This window comes from Rutilus rutilus (assembly GCF_951802725.1).
Source record: "Rutilus rutilus genome assembly, chromosome: 10".
NCBI lineage: Eukaryota > Metazoa > Chordata > Actinopteri > Cypriniformes > Leuciscidae > Rutilus > Rutilus rutilus.
The window spans coordinates 30,127,912-30,147,626 of record NC_140215.1 but is presented as its reverse complement, the minus strand read 5'-3'; the positions used below and the strand labels follow the sequence as shown (position 1 = coordinate 30,147,626).

Here is a 19,715-nt window from a genome sequence, read left to right as displayed (position 1 = left end):
AAGAAACTCATACAGGTTTGGAACAACTTGAGGGTGAGTAAACAATGATAGAATTTTCATTTTTGGGTGAACTATCCCTTTAAATGAAGGTTTGCTGAGATATTTAAAGCGGGACATACTGTTTTTCCACACAATTCTAATGACCTCTATGAGTTGATTCCATTTGCGCTCTAGGTTAGGAGTTTCTCACTTAAGAGTGTGAGTAATACTTTTCTCTCTAACCTTTTTTAATCTGATGGGTGCAACAGTTTCTAATGTACTAGAGAAGATAGTGCCCATACTGCTAGTCTTTTCATCAAGTTAATCTGTGTGATTAGCCTAGGTACTGTACACTGAGCAGCTGAGACAGATACGGCAGCTTATTTGTGAATCTATCTTTAGTGGTTGGGATAAATGTTCTACCTGGCCGATAACGCAGAGCGATATGGCAAATGTCAGCAGTAGCCTACTTAGTATACACATTACAAGGTAGTGATCAGTGACGTCCACTGGTCATTACTTTGCGGTAGAATATCTATATCATATATAAGAAAAATTTAAACCTGTTAATTAGACAAAGGTAAAAAAAAACTGGTATTACACTTGACATTTTTTGTCCCCCTCACTTCTGAAATTATGGCTATGCCCAGGCCTGTCACTCACATGAAGCTGCAGCAATAGCAAACTACAACGATCCAATCAATTCCCGCCCTACATTTTTTCTTGTTCGAGAAGCGTTGCACTCAAATATACATCACAATAGGGAGGAAAAGACTATTGCAACTTGCGTTTCATTCCGATTTTAACATTTTATTCAGAAAATGATCTGTAAGCCGCACCATCTGTCATTCATTCTCCTCAGCAGCTATGAGCTGCAAATAAGTGTGTGTCTATTATGAGACTGCTTACACCTCTGCTGCCTACAATATCACTTCTCTACAGACATTCATGAATCGTACAGTTCTCTTACGAGAGGTCTCTCGTACTGCGTAAGATATCTTACCCTAGGGGAAAATCCTTTTTCCGTGAGATATTGAAGCCAAAAATTATCCTTAATTTTGTAATAATGCAAAACGCGTTGCGGCAGCATACAGACATAAGCGAGGCAGCTCGCGCGCCTATTGGCTGTTCTGCGGCAACTGCAGCAGCCTATCGAGCGAGGCCTGGCGTGACGCCAGACCCAATGAGGGTGCTTCGCGCCCGCTGCGTCACATCCCGCCGAAACGGGCGTGGTCTAGGCCTATAAATACCGCTCGCAGGCAGCTATTATCTGATTTTTCATCCTTCAAGCGAAGCACACGCATCGCTGGAGCTGGAGAAGAAGCCGCGCCGTCAGAGAGAGAGCACCTTCAGCGGGACGAGTCACTGAAGTCGCTGGCCGCGCCGCCTTCCTTGCCTTCCTGCTGCGCTATCCGGCGTTATATCCTTTCTCTGCTACTGTGTTTATGTATGTGTGTGTGCTCGCCGCCGCGACACACACTCTCATTGCACTAAAAGAGCCGGGCGTCTTTTTGAAGACTCCCTGAAAAGGCGACTGCAGATGTGTATTTTGCAGCCAACGAGCGCGTTGTACAACCCGCTCGCCTGCACCCAAACACCGTTTCTATGGTTTTCCGTGCGTCACTGGCGTAAGGAGAAAAGAGAGGTTTTCTGGTCCCGCTGCGGACGGACCGACCTCCATTTCTCATACATTTCTCATTCCCCTCTGAAATTCAGGCGACTGGAAATGTCAATATTGCAGTGAACGAGCCTGTTGTAATGCACGCAGGCCTGCAAATAAACGCCAGCATGTTGACGCTCTCTGTTTCTATGGCAACTTCTCGCTCGTTCAGTTCCAGTAAATGTGACTGTTCCAGTGTATTCTGCAGTAAACAAGTCGGCGACGCAGCACGCTTGCCTGCACACAAACGCCGCTTTTACGGCTACCCAGATAAATCCCATAAGAGTGAATTTTCTGGTGTCCCGGCCACGGCCGATGGTGTTTTATGTGTAGAAAGAATGCCCACTGCCCAGTGCCCATCTCTACACACAAGCACAGCCCGTCACACAGGGCTCACGCACATAAAATCGACTCAGATCGATTGCGCATCAAACGTGGTAAATGTGCCCACTACCCAGTGCCCACAAACACTACGTTATGCATGTCTCACGGTTTCTGTAAAAACGAAACCAACGTGCATTCGCTTCACTCAAGCGAACAATGCTTTCGGTGTGGTAAATGTGCCCGCTATCCCGCGCCCAGATCCACGCACAGACATGACAGTTCCGACGGGACTCGCCCAGCCCTCCCCCTCTCGGTTGACCGCCGCAGAGGAGTCGAGCGCGGGCAATCTGCCCGCTGTTATCAGCACGCCCCTGCCTCAAATGTCACGAGCGCGACGCTTGTGTTACAGCACACCGAAGCCTCTCCATCTCTGAGCGAACGGAGCACGCTTCGTATTCAACCCCTAGCTATTCATGCAGATGCATGGGCAAAGCTGCCTGGGGTTTCGAAGTGGATGCTAAACATTATAAAAGAGGCTATTCGCTGCAGTTTCGCCGACGCCCTCGCCGCTATACGGCGCGCGTCGAGACCACGGTAAAAACAGAAGTAGCACATTTACTTCGAGACGAAGTGGCGAAACTATTGAGCAAAGGGGCCATAGAGCCTCTCTCTCAAGTTCAGAGCGAAGGAGGGCTATACAGCAGATACTTCCTGGTACCGAAAAAAGACGGGGGTCTCAGACCCATACTAAATCTAAGGCAACTGAACAGAGTGCTTGTGAAGCAACAGTTCAGGATGCTCACGACCAGAAAAATCCTCGCGCAGATTCGCCGAGGAGATTGGTTCGTGTCAATAGATCTGAAAGACGCGTATTTTCAAATACAGATAGCGTCACGTCACAGGCGATTTTTAAAATTCGCCTTCGAGGGCCAGGCATATCAGTACACAGTCCTGCCGTTCGTACATTTACGAAGTGCATGGATGCGGCGCTCGCACCCCTCAGAATGAGGGGCGTGCGAGTACTGAACTATTTGGACGATTGGCTGATTCTAGCGCAATCTCGCTCAGTGCTCATAGAGCACACGACCATTTTACTCGATCACCTCGAGAATTTGGGTCTCAGAGTCAATTGGGCGAAGAGCTCTCTGTCCCCCAGTCAGACGATATCTTTCCTGGGCACAGAGCTGGACTCGCTGTCCATGATAGCACGACTATCACCACAGCGCGCGGTAGACATTCAGCGTGCAGCGAACTCTTTCCGCTGCGGCGCATCTGTCCCGCTCAAGAAATTTCAGAAGATGCTGGGTCTCATGGCCTCAGCATCATCAGTGCTCCAGCTGGGCCTGCTCCGCATGCGCCCACTGCAGTTCTGGCTGAAAGCGCGAGTCCCACGCCGAGCGTGGACATCCGGTCTGCTTCGTCTCAAGGTCAATCAGAAGTGCGTCACAGCTCTGAAACCTTGGAAAGCGGACGACTGGTACCAATCAGGTGTAAGCCATGGGACTTCCTCGAGGGTGAGGATGGTGTCTACGGACGCATCCACCTCGGGATAGGGAGCGCTGCTCGAGGGCAGACCGTTCTTCGGCCAGTGGTCAGAACGGGAGAAGCTTCTGCACATAAACTGCCTCAAAATGTTGGCAGTAGACAACTCGCTGACGCGTTTTTGTCCCCAAATAAAAGGACTCCACGTCCTGGTCCGCTCGGACAACATGTCTGTGGTGTCCTACATAAATCGCCAGGGCGGCCTCAGGTCCAGGAACCTGCACAGGCTAGCAGAACGCCTCCTGGTATGGGCTCAACGCAACCTGCGCTCGCTGAGAGCAGCGCACGTGCCAGGGCTCCCAAACATAGGACCAGACAGACTGTCCAGGAACAATGTTCCGGCAGGTGAATGGTCTCTACACCCACAGACAGTCCAACTGCTGTGGAAGAAATTCGGCAGAGCGGAAGTAGACCTGTTCGCGTCTCAAGAAAACGCTCACTGTCCGGAATTTTTCTCCAAGAGCAGGATTCATGTATGGCCCCGCCGCCCGCTCTATGCTCTTCCCCCCGTCTCTCTCCTGCCTCAGGTGATAGAGCGGATCAGGGAAGAAGGATGCTCAGTACTGCTTGTAGCACCGTTCTGGGAAAACCAACCTTGGTTCCCAGTTGTGATGCAGCTAGCGAGCACTGCCCCGTGGCCAGTGCCAGTGAGGGGAGACCTCCTCTCTCAGGCCCACGGCTCGATCTGGCATCCTCACCCGGAATTGTGGTCCCTTCATGTCTGGGCCATCAACGGGTACATGTTGAACTCCCTAAGGGAGTATTAAACACGATCACGCAGGCTAGAGCTCCGTCTACAAGACGTCTCTACTCCTCTAAATGGTCAGTGTTTTCGGGCTGGTGCACAGCCCGTGGCGTGTCACCCACAGACTGTGGAGTGACGGAGGTGCTTTCCTTCCTACAAGAGCTGTTGGATAAGGGCAGGACCCCTTCCACGCTCAAAGTTTATGTGGCGGCTATAGCAGCGTTCTCGAGAACAACGCTTGGTAAGTCAATAGGAAGGAACGATTTAGTCATCCGCTTCCTTAGAGGGGCTAAGAGACTGAATCCGTCCAGACCTCCCTCAGTCCCCGTATGGGACCTTTCTACGGTGCTGGAAGCCATGAAATGTGGACCATTCGAGCTTTTACAGACGATTGATCTGAAACATCTGTCTTTCAAGACTGTGTTTCTGCTGGCTCTCGCTTCACTGAAGCGCATAGGGGACTTGCACGCGCTCTCTGTGAGCGCGACGTGCATGGAATTTGGGCCTAATGACTCGAAGGTTATACTCAAACCTAAGCACGGTTATGTTCCAAAATCCCTCAACACACCGTTTAGGGCGCAGGTCATCTCCCTGTCAGCCCTACCGGTCCCTGATGAGGAAAGAGACGCGAGCCTCCTTTGCCCAGTCAGGGCATTACGAGCTTATGTGTCTCGCTCGTCTGTTTTCAGACAGACAGAGCAGCTCTTTGTTTCGTTCAGCGGGCGTTCTAAGGGACTAGCCGCGTCGAAACAGAGCCTATCCAGATGGATAGTTGATGCTATAGCGCTAGCATACGCCTCCAAGGGCATGCAGTGCCCGTTGGGTGTCAGAGCGCACTCCACGAGAGGCATGGCCTGAAAAGCAGTAGCACAAAGATGTGCCTGGGCAAACTGTGTAAGACCCACATTTCCCCATCAGTTCAGGCCGTACCCCGCCCTGTCTGTATGATGAAATTCGCGTCTAAGCGACGCTGCCATATGTGGAAGAGTGCGGCTTCGCCCCCCCTCTTCCCGGACTCCCTGTGAGTTCCCTGGGTGATTGTGCACTATATGAACCCCGGGCTTTTGCCCTTGGGTCTTTGGTGTCAGATCCCAGCATGCACGGCGTTTTGCATTGGGTCCCCTAGCGTAAGATATCTTACGCAGTACGAGAGACCTCTCGTAAGAGAACGTACTCGGTTACATTTACATTTACATTTACATTTATTCATTTAGCTGACGCTTTTATCCAAAGCGACTTACAATTGCTATATATGTCAGAGGTCGCACGCCTCTGGAGCAACTAGGGGTTAAGTGTCTTGCTCAGGGACACATTGGTGTCTCACAGTGGATTCGAACCCGGGTCTCTCACACCAAAGGCATGTGTCTTATCCATTGCGCCACACCACCCCGTATGGGTGGTACCGAGTACCGAGTTGCGCCACACCACCCCGTATGGGTGGTACTAACGTAACCTTGGTTCTCTCTAGTAGAGGGAACGAGTACTGCGTATCTTGCCGTGCATGCACACGCTCTGGTTGCTTCGATGATGAAAAACCAGATAATAGCTGCCTGCGAGCGGTATTTATAGGCCTAGACCACGCCCGTTTCGGCGGGATGTGACGCAGCGGGCGCGAAGCACCCTCATTGGGTCTGGCGTCACGCCAGGCCTCGCTCGATAGGCTGCTGCAGTTGCCGCAGAACAGCCAATAGGCGCGCGAGCTGCCTCGCCTATGTCTGTATGCTGCCGCAACGCGTTTTGCATTATTACAAAATTAAGGATAATTTTTGGCTTCAATATCTCGCGGAAAAAGGATTTTCCCCTAGCGTAAGATATCTTACGCAGTACTCGTTCCCTCTACTAGAGAGAACCGAGGTTACGTTAGTAACCGAGTACGTTTAGTATTGTTCTGTGCACAGACTATAAATATAAATTCAGATATAAACTATGAGCTGATTAATTGACTACAATTTACTAATTAATTACATATGCAATCTTTTGTTTATTGTATGTTTTTGAATCACCTAGAAAAGTTGTCTCGAAGAATACAAGTGGGTCTGGGACACTCAAAATGTGACCTGATCCAATATGAGCAAATGCGGGCCATGCTAGAGGCAAAACGCCTCTCCTCTCAGCTCTCTCAACAGAAGGTAATGAATGTGTTTTGCTTTTTTGATTGCATACCTGTGTTAATTTCTATGATAGCAAATAGATCAATAATAGAAGTGCAATTAAAAATGAATGATAAAGCTTTCATGGATTGTGATGTTTCATAATTTTAAGTTGTTAAAGTTTCAAGGGGTTTCAAAGACCAGGGGCCGTATGTATAAAGCCACTCAGGGTAAAATTTTTGTCTTAAGTGTGTCAAATATCTAAGAATGATGTAATTTTACCCTTATTCCTACACTTAAGAATAAGTTTGATTCATAAAGGTTCCTAAGTGTTAAGACCTAAATTATTTGGAGTGTTGGAGAGGTATCATAACCTAGTTAGGAGTAACAAAATGGCAGCAGAGAGAGGAGACCACACACTTTCCAACAAAGATATAATGTATTATGTATATTTATGTGTTATGTTTATGTATATTATGTTATGTTATGCATATTATGATATGATGACAGGGAGTTGATAAAATTATATGTTCTTGATTGTAAAGGTATTCTTTTTTGTATATGACCTTGCAAGAAATGTAATAACTTCTGCAGTAATGAAAGTAATAATGACGTTTTTTGGCAACTGGAAAAATGCAGCAGTGAAGAATGCTCACCTCACAAGGTGAGGACTTGTGCCCATCAGTCCACAGTCTTAAATAGCACACTGTGTCACTAACCACACCAAACATGTAGTAGTGGCAAAACATTTTGTGAAGGTTTTTTGACCTTACAAGTTTGCTTAAACCATCAAAACATGGGGAAAATATTTTATTTTATTTTGAATAAATTAAAATAACAAAGGAAGAACAAAACACTAAACTTAGTGAGGGTATGTACTATGTATCTGACAAAATTATTTGGCAAAAAAAAAGAAGGCAAACTACTGCTACAGGTTCTACTTCTGTCAGCACTTAAGAATCAGTCTTAGACTTTGCTGAAAGTTGCTTTTAGCTTCTTTATAAAAGTCTCATACTTAGGGCTGTGACGGTGGCAGTTTTTTTTTACCATCGTGGTAGTAATGGACCAACTACCAGCAGTGGCGTGGTGGTAGGGGAGTTGTTTTGAAAAAAAGAAAAAGATAATAATAAACGAGGCTCAAACATCCATTTCGTAACTGACATGCATGTTTATTTGAGCAATTCCGTCAAAGAAACAACACACTACAGCCTGTAAAGCATTGAAATAAATATCAGTAAATAATGGTAACTTAAATAGGCTAATATAACAAAGTTAAATATTTAAAAAAAACATTTGTTTTATATTTCCACACAAAGATGCGTCATATAGCCTACCGTTCTGCACTTTGAGAGGGATGTGGGACACGAGCAGGAAAGAGACCATCAATCTCTTTTCTGATATCATGTTTTCTACTTATTGTAAAAGGTCTGAAGAGCGAATTTTATCTTCCACAAGGGCAAGGCACTTAGGCTATGTTTGATTTTACGCTGCCAGAGAAAGCGAAACTAAAATAACCCGCGTGTGTGAAGCGCGGTTTACAAAAACGCTGTAGGACAGATAGCCTACCTTTTTACTTGCCCGTCAAATACTTTTTAACACAGTTCTTGTTATTAGACTTACACCATGTCTAATAACAAGAACTGTGTTAAAAAGTATTTGACGGGCAAGTAAAAAGGTAGGCTATCTGTCCTACAGCGTTTTTCTACTTTACCACAGTAAAGAATGCAAATATAATAGGCGTAATTAAAAGAGAACCAAGAAAGAAACATTTATAATCCCCTTCGAAAATGGTTGAGACGTGAGTGAAGATTTGGGAAAGAAACAAGAGATTCCATGTCCAGTGGAATAACTAATAGAATATTGTTAAATTCGCTGATAATCGGGTGACCAGATCGCAAACCAGAATACAAAGCTTAAATTTATGGGCTCATGCACAACTCTCTCATTCGTCATGAATCCAAATGTTTCCATGGCTGCGATGTAACATTTAATTGCTAACCTATTATTTATTTTGTAAACAAAGCTTTGTGCTTCACTTGTGTCATAATATTAATGTAAAACAGCATTCACATACAAAAAATGTTTAGGCGGACCACCGCCAGTGCTACTCAGCCAGTTTACCGGCACATCCCTACTCATACTCTTAGACAAGTCCTACCTTTTACTAAGAATTGACACTTAAGTCAAAGCCTAAGACTATTCTTCAGAGCTTTTCTGATAAGTTTTATACATACATCCCTGGGGCCGTATGTATAAAGCCGCTCAAGGTACAATTTTAATCTATAGTTTGTCAAAATTCTAAGAATTATGAAATTTTACTCTTATTTCTGGACTTAAAGTGTGATTCATAAAGGTTCCTAAGTGTTAAGACTAGGCCTCAGCTCCTAAATTATTTAAGAGTGCTGGAGAGGTATCCTAACTTAGTTAGGAGTAACAAGATGGCAGCAGAGAGGAGGAGAACACACACTTTCCAACGAAGATTTAATGTATTGGAATCATAGTGTAATTTGCGGGTGGGACATGTCTCCACCACTTTTTGCCAGAGTTGATATATTGTCCCAATGTCCCTATCACTTTTTGAAACCTCTCGCGGTACAGATATACCTAAGACAATATATCCAGTTGACTAGCAGAATCACAGAGCATTCATTTAGTTTGTTTGTTAAATAAGAGGCGATCTGGCAACTGGAATATTTTGTTTGTCACTTCACACAGACGAGCACTTCAATCTATCACTGAACGCCATTGCGGAGACTCTCTATTTGTTGCAGTGAAATCACAAAACAAAAGCACACAAACGTGTCCATGCTCTTGACATATAATCCCTCATGAACATCTTTGGTGTTAATGAGAAACAAACCTATACGAGGGTGGATTAGACTGTAGACTGTAAAAATATATGAATGTAGTGTCCGTGACGTCACCCTTAGGTTTCTAAAGAGCATTTTTGAAGCCCAAAGTGGGTGGAGCCGGCCGTCACCATCTTGGTAGCGCGTCACTGCGCATCACTCCTGGATAAATGAAAATGGGCAAAAAGACAGGTGACGTGACGTGACGGCTAACAGACAGCAGACAAACGGCTAGTAGTGACAGCAGCGGCAATCCACCTGTCACTCAAGTGGCCACGCACTTAATTATGCAGAATTTTAAGGCTAAATATAACTTAAATAGATGAGTTATAAAAAAATTCACCCCCCTCATAGTAAAGGGCAAAATTAGCTATATAGACCAAAACCACTTTTTGCACCAGGATGTAAACACAACATTTTTCTGCTTTAAAGTTGGGCATTTTAACATGGAATCTATATGGTCTTGTAAAGGAATTTTCCCTTAACCTAACTATCCGGCTCTATCTATTGGTTCCCGTCCCTGACGTCCCCACTCTATAGATCACCGGACTGCCTGGCTCCATTTATTGGTTCCCGTTCTTCACGTTCCCACTCTATCGATCACCAGCTTTCCCTAAACTAAATTACTTCCTAAACTAGCTTCCTACCTAAACTAGCTTCCTGCGCAGGAATAAATTGACAAACAGACCTGCAATTGTCCTTTAAATGCTTTAATAACGGCCGAGAGAGTCTTCGAGCAGTTCTCAGAGAACTCTCCCAAGAAGAATCAAGGCCGGAGGATCTCTTGCAAATTCCATTGAGAATCCCGCCGTAAAACACATATACAACAGTTTTTATAGTATAGAGGTATGACATAATGTCAGGCTGCATTACATAATATCCCCACTATTTGATTGGTTCTTCATATGCAAACCCCTCTGTTACTAGGTAAAGCAAACTCTGATCTTGCGGTGACTTCATCTGTAATCACAAGATTCTAACAGACTGTCTAGTTTCATTTCCCAAAACTAAGTTATTTTTACATACATACGCACACAGTCAAAGACACAAGTTTTCCATTGGTTTCGTACAGTACATCCTATTCCATTGTTAGATGTTAAATAAGGTTAGATGTTAGAAACATGGTTAGTTTAATATACAGTTTAAAATTTCTACGACAGTTCCTCTCTCTGGTCGTAACCAAAACACGACCATTATTAAATTAAATTATTCTAATCAATTTTCCATACCTGCAATCTAATTTACCTTTACCAAATCATCCCATTATAAGTCAGTGACTTTAATACCACCTGATATCTCTAATCATACCATGTTCCATCTTTTACTTTATAATACCTGTCAAATATTCCTTCAATCAGCATTCCAAGTTGTAATTAAAATACCACCTGTTTCCAATATTACCACATCACATACCATCTTCCACATACACATACCATCTTCCACATAAACATACCATCTTCTACATAAACATACCATCTTCTTCCCAACATTCTATCTTTAGTAACAACTAAACATACCATAGTATATTGCCTTTAAACTTTAGTAGACCTTGAGTCAAGTTTAAGTATCATCTTTCTCTGGATTTTGAATCTCATTGATCTATTTGACCTTTAACAGGCTGATACTGCTGATTAGCCATTTTTCTTAACCTTATTTTACTAGCTTTTAATTCAAGCAGGCGATTGTTTTACTTAGTCAGATCTATTTAAGGATCTGTGTAATAAAATCGAACCAAAAAAAAATCTATAATCTTTAATTTTTTTATCCTTAACACAAATATCAACAATTATATTATTTTGTTTCAAACAATGTCATTATTTTAAAATTAACTCTCACCCAGCTGTTGCCATGATAATAGCTTTAGCTGCTGATATGCCATTTAATCTTTAATTACCTATCCTAAAATCCTATTTTTCCAGAATTAACTGATGGACATAACATGTCCTGCCTCTATTTGTTGGCAATGCGGAATAGTTCATAATGGATCCAGTGATCCAGTAGCCTGACGTCGTCATACTCAGATTCTAGTCAGAATGTGAGTCTGATACTTCTCCATAGAGATTTGATTATGGGGTGTGTCTCAACCGAACCAGGAAAAAAAAAAACTCTGCACTCAATTGGATAGACCTACAACCAATCAGAGCAACGGAGTAAATGACGCATGTTCTTCATTCATATTTTCAACCAACAAAATGTCGCGGCTCTCTGTTCCTCTTTTAAAATGAATGCGCTGTCGATATCTTCTATAACAGACGCGATGGCGGAATCTACACATGATGTTTCATAAACAAAGTTCGGGAGGAGCACGTACAAATAATCAATCCAATATCAACTTGTCATCAAACAATACCATGTCTAACGTTACCCTATCTATCAGCATGAGGAAGCATATTCACTCTGTCAACTTACCTAACACTCCTTGACAGTTTTTCAGCATCCCTCCACCACCCCGAATCCTCACTCTTGTCTTGTTCTCTCACAACCAGGAATACGGGGGAGTAGGCTATGGCTACCGAGCCCACAGCCCTCTCCTCGGACAGCACGTCATATACGCATTTATTCTATCGACTTATTTGTGTGAAATCTTATAAACGCATTTATTCTATCTGACTTATTTGTAAATGTGAACTCGTGAAATCTCAATTCTCCAGCAGCAGTCGTCTTTGTTGTAAACTAATTCAAATCAAGCGCTCTTTGGTGACGTGGATGATTACGTTACCGTTGCTCATCTGTCCATCATCGTATAAAGCCCGCCCTGACAATTTGATTGGTCCGAACAATTTTTGTTCGGGCATAATAGCTCCTCAACGGAGCGAGTCCAGACCGAACTTCCCGACCAAAAAATGTTGTGGGCGGGGTTCGGGCTGGCACCCAGGCTAGTGATCCAGATCATTAAATCTGTAACTTCATTCTGAATTAAGAAAGCTTTTTAGAATTTTGTTTTATGAGCAAATATTCTATTTCACTGAAATGTCCTAACTGTTTAGATTCATTTCAGTTTAAATCTAACATGTTTGTGTTACATTGTTCTTGGTCTTGGTTTTAATTTTGTGATACATATATATATATATTTTTTTTAACACGTTGAAGACCTTTCTCAACAAAACGAATCCATATTTCATTTCTGGAAACCGGGCTAAATAAGCAAGCACTGTTACTGTATTCCTAGATAGACTAGACCCGCAGTCACCTCTCAGATATCAAATACAGACATTAGACAATACATGAAAAGAACATTTCAATAATCACACTGGTAACTTCTTTAACTAATAATAATCCAGAAATTAAATATGTTTCCCAAAATCAATCTCCTTTTGAAAGTTTTTCTTTTTCTATTTTAACAAATGGAAACACCTAAAAAATATTTAATGTAGTCATTAATTAATCGCTATAGAAACCTACCCAATTATCCATTCGGACCTAGTCCGGCAAAGTAACTTATTCTCTCTTATTAGAGAACAACTATTACAACTATTAATTTTTTAGCATCTGTGATATCTGAATTAGGGTTCTAAACCCCTCAAGTTTCTTCAAAAATAGTCCCTAGATTTTTTATTATCTTTACAGTAATGTACCTATTTAGAGTCCTTATACTCTACAGAATTAAGACATTTTCCTCTTCTTAATTTACGAGTACCTGAATGTACCTATTAATTAGTAATTGTTCAAATCATGAGTTCTAAATCAATTTCTCAGTCGCACAGTTTGATTGAACTGAATAAAAACATCAATTGACATAACACACAATTAATTATTATGCTAAGCTTAAACCATTAGTTGGTCCACATCTTCCTCCAGATGTATTGATCATCTCGTTGCCCCATGGACGTTCCATCTTCACCAGGGTGATTCTTTGCGAAACGTTGCAATGGGCTTTCCCGCGCTGGCAAGGGAGGAAAAGTTACTAGCACTTCCTTTGTCCCTCACTTGACGCTGTGCGTTGTCGTTGGTGTCGGCGTTTGGGGTTGCTGAGGGCAGGTTGGTGTAGTCTAAGGTGAGAAGCTTGGACGGAGGCATAGATATAAACACTAGATGTCGCCTTGGGGTTCTAAACATGCGTCAAAACCGCCGCCATCTTTGAACAGGGGTCTTGCCATAGGAAGTAGCTAGGTAACGCTGCTATCTCCGCCTATACTTCAATTTTATGGATGATACCGGACTTTTGTGCTGCGTATGGATGTTCACACGAACGAAATCTAAACCAGACAGCATGGGATTAGATTTTCTCTGTGGATGGTAGTAGTCAAGTTGTTTTTTTATAAGTTCAGTGTACATTTGTCTGCTTGGAGGAAGAAAATGAACTGTGATTCTCGCACAGCTAATGAACTGTGAATATTATTTAGATATTATTTGAAATAACTCTTGTGTTTAAAATGTACAATATGCAGGAGTTGATCCTCAATACCCACTTTTGGCTGTGATGTGCTGTGTTGTTCCTAACTTTTGATTTTTTACCGATTGTACTCAAACCTTTTAATGAAAAACAAAACAAAAAAAACCTGTAAGTACAGTCCTAATAGTATGCTGGTCCTCTCCCTGTCAATCTTCAAACAGTACATCCATGATTATTATACATAGAATTCCGCAAATCTTATGTAGCCTATGTGTGCGTTTTGCACAAGGACAGTGGGCTCAAGGGCTTGTTTCTTTTCCTTGCAAACTGGGGATGGAGGTGTGGAAGGACACTGAAATTTGTGAAAATGTCAACTGTTTAAATCCTTTCTTTAAAGTGAATTTCGTTTTGTATAAATTGTATCTTAATTTTAATAAATTTTATTCATCAACAAATTGCTTGTTGATATAATCGTGGAGGCGTCCGCGCGGTCACTTACTTATTGCACGTTAACTGGAGCGCATCTCATCCTAACTTAACGAAACTCAGCCTATGCCTCACACAGACAAGATAAATACATCAAATACACAAAGCTTAAATAGTCTTTAAACGAAATAATTTAAAACGAAAGAAAAAAGCTAGGCTACTCTCTGATTATGTAATCCATTATGTGCATTTCTCTCTCTAGGCGCGTTCACTACGGAGATGGCGATCGTCAACTTCATCTCTGCAGCCGAGTCGACACTGTCAGAAGTTTATTAATAAAAATCAATGCACGCGTCACCGGATTTACAAATGCACTTCTTGCTTGTTGCACGCACACATATTATGTCGAAATAACGAGATATTATGTTGAAATAACATTATTCTTAATAAAACATCTTTTAGAATATTTGATTGAATGCTGAATGTTGCGCTTGTTCAATTTAATAAAATTAAAAATTTAATTGTGATCATTAAAATAATTGAATATTAAATATTTAGTGGCCAAGTTTAGCTCATTTATATATGTATTATATAGCAATAGTTTATTCTAAGTTTACTCAAGTGGAAGAATGTGACTAATAAACGTAGGCCTACTAGCACTATGCATTATATTTTGAAAAAGAAGTAATTATCTTAATATCAAAACCTTAAATTTCCTCTGGACTCAATGATAAATACATGACTGACCGTTGGAACGAACCATAAAAACTAGAAAATCGCATTCATGACGATTTATGGTGATTTTATTTCCGTTAGACCTTTGCCTACATTGACGCTGATGCATTAAAGAGGAGGGTTCCCCTGTTCCAAGATGGCGGCTCTATTGACGCATTCGTTCCAATGAACTGCCGTATACAAGGCGACATCTAGTGTTTATATCTATGGGACGGAGGTGTCACACACTGCAACCTTGCTGATAGTTGCAAGATTTTTCCTCAGAACACAACCGCAGTCCACTGGACCTTGTTTGTGGAGTGAACCACAAGAACAACCTGTGAATGGAGACCTTAAGTATTTTGTTAGTGACAACATGTATCATGTTGCCAGACTCATCTGCTTGTCTGGCCGGTCGTCCTTTTTTGATGAGACCTGTAAAATTTCATGTTAAACAGTAACAAGACAATATTTTATACATTTGGAACAGAACCAGTTCTGTTCGATGAGGTCCACCATGACATCCTGTAAAAGGGAAAAAGTTAAGTATGGGGTGGACAGGGCAAACTTGCTTGCTCTCTGCCTTCCCAAAGTTATACGCTGCACAGGTGTGGCATTGTTTATTTCTGCCACAACAATAAACCCAGCTTAGGCTAGTTAGCCAAAATCCTCCATGGTCGTTGTTCTGTTGGCCATATTTTCTTCCCTGTGGGTCATATTTTACCCTGTGTGTCATATTTTAACCTGTTGGGTCATATTTGACCCTGTGGGGTCATAATTTAACCTGTGTGGTCATATTTTAACCTGTGGGGTCATATTTGACCCTGTGCGCATAATTTACCCTTTGCGCATAATTTACCCTGTGCGCATAATTTACCCTGTGCGCATAATTTACCCTGTGCGCATAATTTACCCTGTGGGCATAATTTACCCTTTGCGCATAATTTACCCTGTGGGCCCACTTTATAAATTTAGATACAGCTGTTTTGATTGACAATTTATTTGTCTCTGTGTTTCTCAGAACACCATCTTTCACACACTTTCATACACTTTCATACACCCCTCTCTCTGGCCAGAGAATTATACCTTTTTGTCTGCTTTAGCAGTTTATGAACTGAATGGGGAACATATATTTATTAGGAGTGGAATACCATTAAATCTGAACGGTAACAACTTTTCCGTCAAAGCTACTGAACGTAGACATACTGTGCACAGTAAATTCCCCTTGCAACAGTGTCTAAACGTTAGGATATTTATTTTCAATTGTCTGATGCAGTCGCCATGTGTTTAAGTTTAACACAGTGAACGTAAACCTTTTCAAAATCAAATAGATTAAACACTTTAAAATAATAATCGTATAGATTTGCAGTTGCAGTTGAGAGAATCCATTTTAATTTCCCAATGCAATTTGTCATTCTTTGCACAATTTCAATTTTTCAAACTTTTTGTTGTTGCTCACAAGCTATTTAAAATAAGATTTGGAAATCTTCACACAATCTTAGATCAATGGACAAAAAGAAAATAACATTTCCATCTCGTACCCCTGGTGATGACAGCATGTGATTTCAAAAGTCTATAATTAGAAAACATTGTTTCTATTGAATCTAGAGATTACCTTTAAATGAAATGGAGTGACCAGTTGTTGCTAGTCATAATTTCTCTTTAGACGCCTTGTGGCCTATATTATATTTTTCTTTTCCATAGAATTCTGCAATGTCAATAACCTATTAATGCTTTTACATAAACCTCACTGCCATGTCCAGATTGGTGAGTCATGCTCTCACTTCTGCTATTGAACTTCTTGCAGTAGGGCTTGTTAATGTTACCTATTGAAAGCAGATTCAAAGAGTTAGTTGAAGAAATATGAAGAATATGAAGAATTTCTGAAACCAGTGGATAATCAAAAAACAATCAAGTTAAATAATAATCAAATTTGAAGCAGTCTCTGTAGTGATCATTGAAAGTGCAGCACCTAGCCCACACGGAAGATACATTGGATTGTCTCTCCGTGTGGATTGTCATTCAGTTGAACTGTCCATTCTGACCCCCCTCAGAAGTGTCAACTTCCTCTTTCAGGAGGGGAGCTGCAGGCCCCACTTCCTCTTTTTTTTCTGCAGTCATCCCATTTTTCAAGGCAGCTGTCTGAAATCTTGAACACTCAGAGAACCGCAAAAATAAAATTAAACAGCTTAATTTCCAAAAGTCTCTTCTGGTTTACAACACAGCAATTCTTCAATTTATTAAAAAGCTTAGTCCTTCATTGCGGAAAAAAAGCAAGCACTTCTTCTTTGCAAAGACGCAGGAAAAAGCAGGAAAACTCCTCTAATTATTACAGTGTAATGTAAACAAAAATAATTCTTTCTTTTCTCTTTTACAAGAAACCAAAATAAAATGACTCTAATATGTCAGTTATGTGCTTGTTCAAATCACAATTTCTATTTAAAGTTGGTCACCCAATCTCATTCTCATACGATGCATAATGCACAAAAATTATCTTAGTTAAACATAAACCATTGACTCTTAGAATCTCATAGATCAAAACCATTTTTCCACACTGTCTCCCAGGGATAACGGGATACAAATTCTAGACACTTTCAGATAGAATGTATAATATTTAAACACGTGCAGTTAATATCTTATTATTTATTCATTACTTAAAGTGATTGCCTAAATTCAAAAGCAGTGAATTACTTAAATTCTATTGCTCAGCTTTATATATCTCATCTACATAAATACATAATTAAAGTCTAACTCATAAAAGTTTCTTTATGATTCAAAATTTCCTAATTATCACAGAGTATTTCACATGTGCATATTCCTATTATTATGATTTATAATTTTAACAATTTCTGCAATGTTTAATTGATTTCAAAATGTAAAAATTCATAAATCTCAGGATAACAATATTGATCTAGTTATCTTGTTTCCACATTTCTTTCTTTATCTTTCTATATTAACCTTTCTTTAATTCAATCAAAATCAAAGTCTTTTTCAAACAAAACTTCAAACAGTTTCAGTACTGCAGCATCTCGGGGTATTTTCCCCTCCCGGATCTGATTTCCAGCATGACAAGTTGCTTTGCAGAAGTTTTATTGACAGCTTTTTTGAAGCACTCTTAATACAAAAAAACAAAATACTCAACATATACCTTGGTTGCATTTAACCATAATCATTGCTCATTGCCCTTAATAGACAAGGTAAGAAACATTTTTTAAATTACTTAAATCTTTTAGATGTGATTACCAGTTTTCTTCAAATTTTTCACTTAACAGAAAAGCCAAAATTTTATTACCTTTTAATTAATTTAGAAGCATTTCAAAGGAAAAGTGCTGAGGTCTGTCATACTACCTTAATACTTTAAGTCCTTTTAGCCCGACTGGAATGGTTCCCTCTGTCGAAGAGGGTTCTGCAGTCTGGCAGAGTGAAGACAACGTGGTTCCTCGCCCCTTTCATTCAACAAAGGGAGATTCCGAGGACTCCTGGATGGCCCGCCAAATTGTAAAGGAATTTTCCCTTAACCCTCTGGAGTCTGAGGGGTTTTCTGGGCCCTGGAGGTGTTCTGACATGCTCTGACATTTGTTGTTTTTTCAGTTATTTATAAACATGTTAATGGCAAAGGTGTAAATTCACTCTATAAAGCACAAACAGGGCTACCATCATATCTGATCAACATGCTTGTAAATCTTTGTGTTTTTTAGAGAATAATGTTTATGCGTGGTTATTTGAAAAAATAAAAATGAAAGTTGCTGAAATAAAACCACATAACATATAGTAAATATGTGTCCACAAGACTTTTGACAAATGGATGTTGTCGCCTAGGATTTTTTCTTCAAAATGATGTGAAAATCATCCTGCCTAATCGTTCTCATAAAACAATACATTGATTTAAACGTTGTAAAACAGTTTTTTTGTCAGAAGAGGTTTATGCATGGGAGTGGTAATGGCTATAAATATTAATGAGATTCAGACCAGGGGTGTGACATAGACACCCCCCCAATGACTAATGGCCCATCGCAGCCTGAACAAAAGAAGTAGAGGAGGTTTTGTTTTTCAATCTGTTTTATTGTAATTCCTCTATGTGGAGGAACATAATGTTCTAAATTTGCTCTAAGCAAATCAAATGTGACCAAAATAAAAAAAAATAATCAGTCTGTTATAAACAAAGCAATTGTGAGCGATAAACAAAAGTAACTTGTACAATCCGACCCCCCAAACATGAAAAGAGCTGAAAGAAGTTAAAGAGAAAACAAATAACGCACACTATAACCTTATAAACAATAATATGTTATAAATTATATGCGACTTTTAATACTGTAGGGCAGTAGCCTACTATTCCCGGAAGCAACCTCCGAGTGGCCCAGCCCATGGTCCCGTGTCGTCAAAAACGTTACGTAAATTCGAAATAGTGCGCGCAGAAGCACATGCGCAAAACCATTTTGTAAAATGATAAATTAATTATTTTTATTTTATCATATATCATTTTGAAAAAAAGGACATTTTACAAACCTACGTTTTGCGCATGTGCTTCTGCACGCACTTTTTGAGTGCAGAACACAGCAATCAGAGGAGGACGCGCTGAGGAATTTGTGACTGTTTCACCTGTTCAACCACATCAAAGTTTCGTAATAGTAAGTCCGTGCTTTTTCTCTTTTTTTCTTTCTCTTATGTGCTGAAGGGCTACTGTGCCTTAGTGAAACGGTGTTTGTACGTGAAGAGCTCTTTTCCAAAACGCCATAAACCTAAAAAGCTGTCTCAAAGATCCAGCAAAAATAATGATTATGAATATGTAAAATATTGCAATAAGACATTTTAATTGTTTATTAACTTCTGGCAAAGATGAAGTTGACGATAGGCTATTGACTCGCGATCTTCGCAGTAGGCTAGTGAACGCACCAGAGAAATGCACATTTATTAGGCTACATAGTTTTTTTGTTTTGGATGGTTTTGTTTAGAACCAGCTTTCTGTAAATATATTTCACATTTTTAGACCTGCGAGGCGAGGCTACGGTCTGGTTCATGATGATCTCCAGTTCAAGCACCTTATGTTGTGATT

At 40.8% G+C, this 19,715-nt stretch overlaps 1 protein-coding gene across 1 annotated transcript in view; it reads left to right on the top strand.

Annotated features, from left to right (window-relative positions):
- LOC311298294 (coiled-coil domain-containing protein 148-like) overlaps positions 1-19,715 on the top strand; it is a 170,515-nt gene that overhangs the window by 32,488 nt on the left and 118,312 nt on the right. The window contains exon 3 of the mRNA XM_084421092.1: positions 6,258-6,379. Coding sequence (XP_084277218.1) covers positions 6,258-6,379 — 122 coding nt within the window. The remainder of the gene's footprint in view (positions 1-6,257; positions 6,380-19,715) is intronic.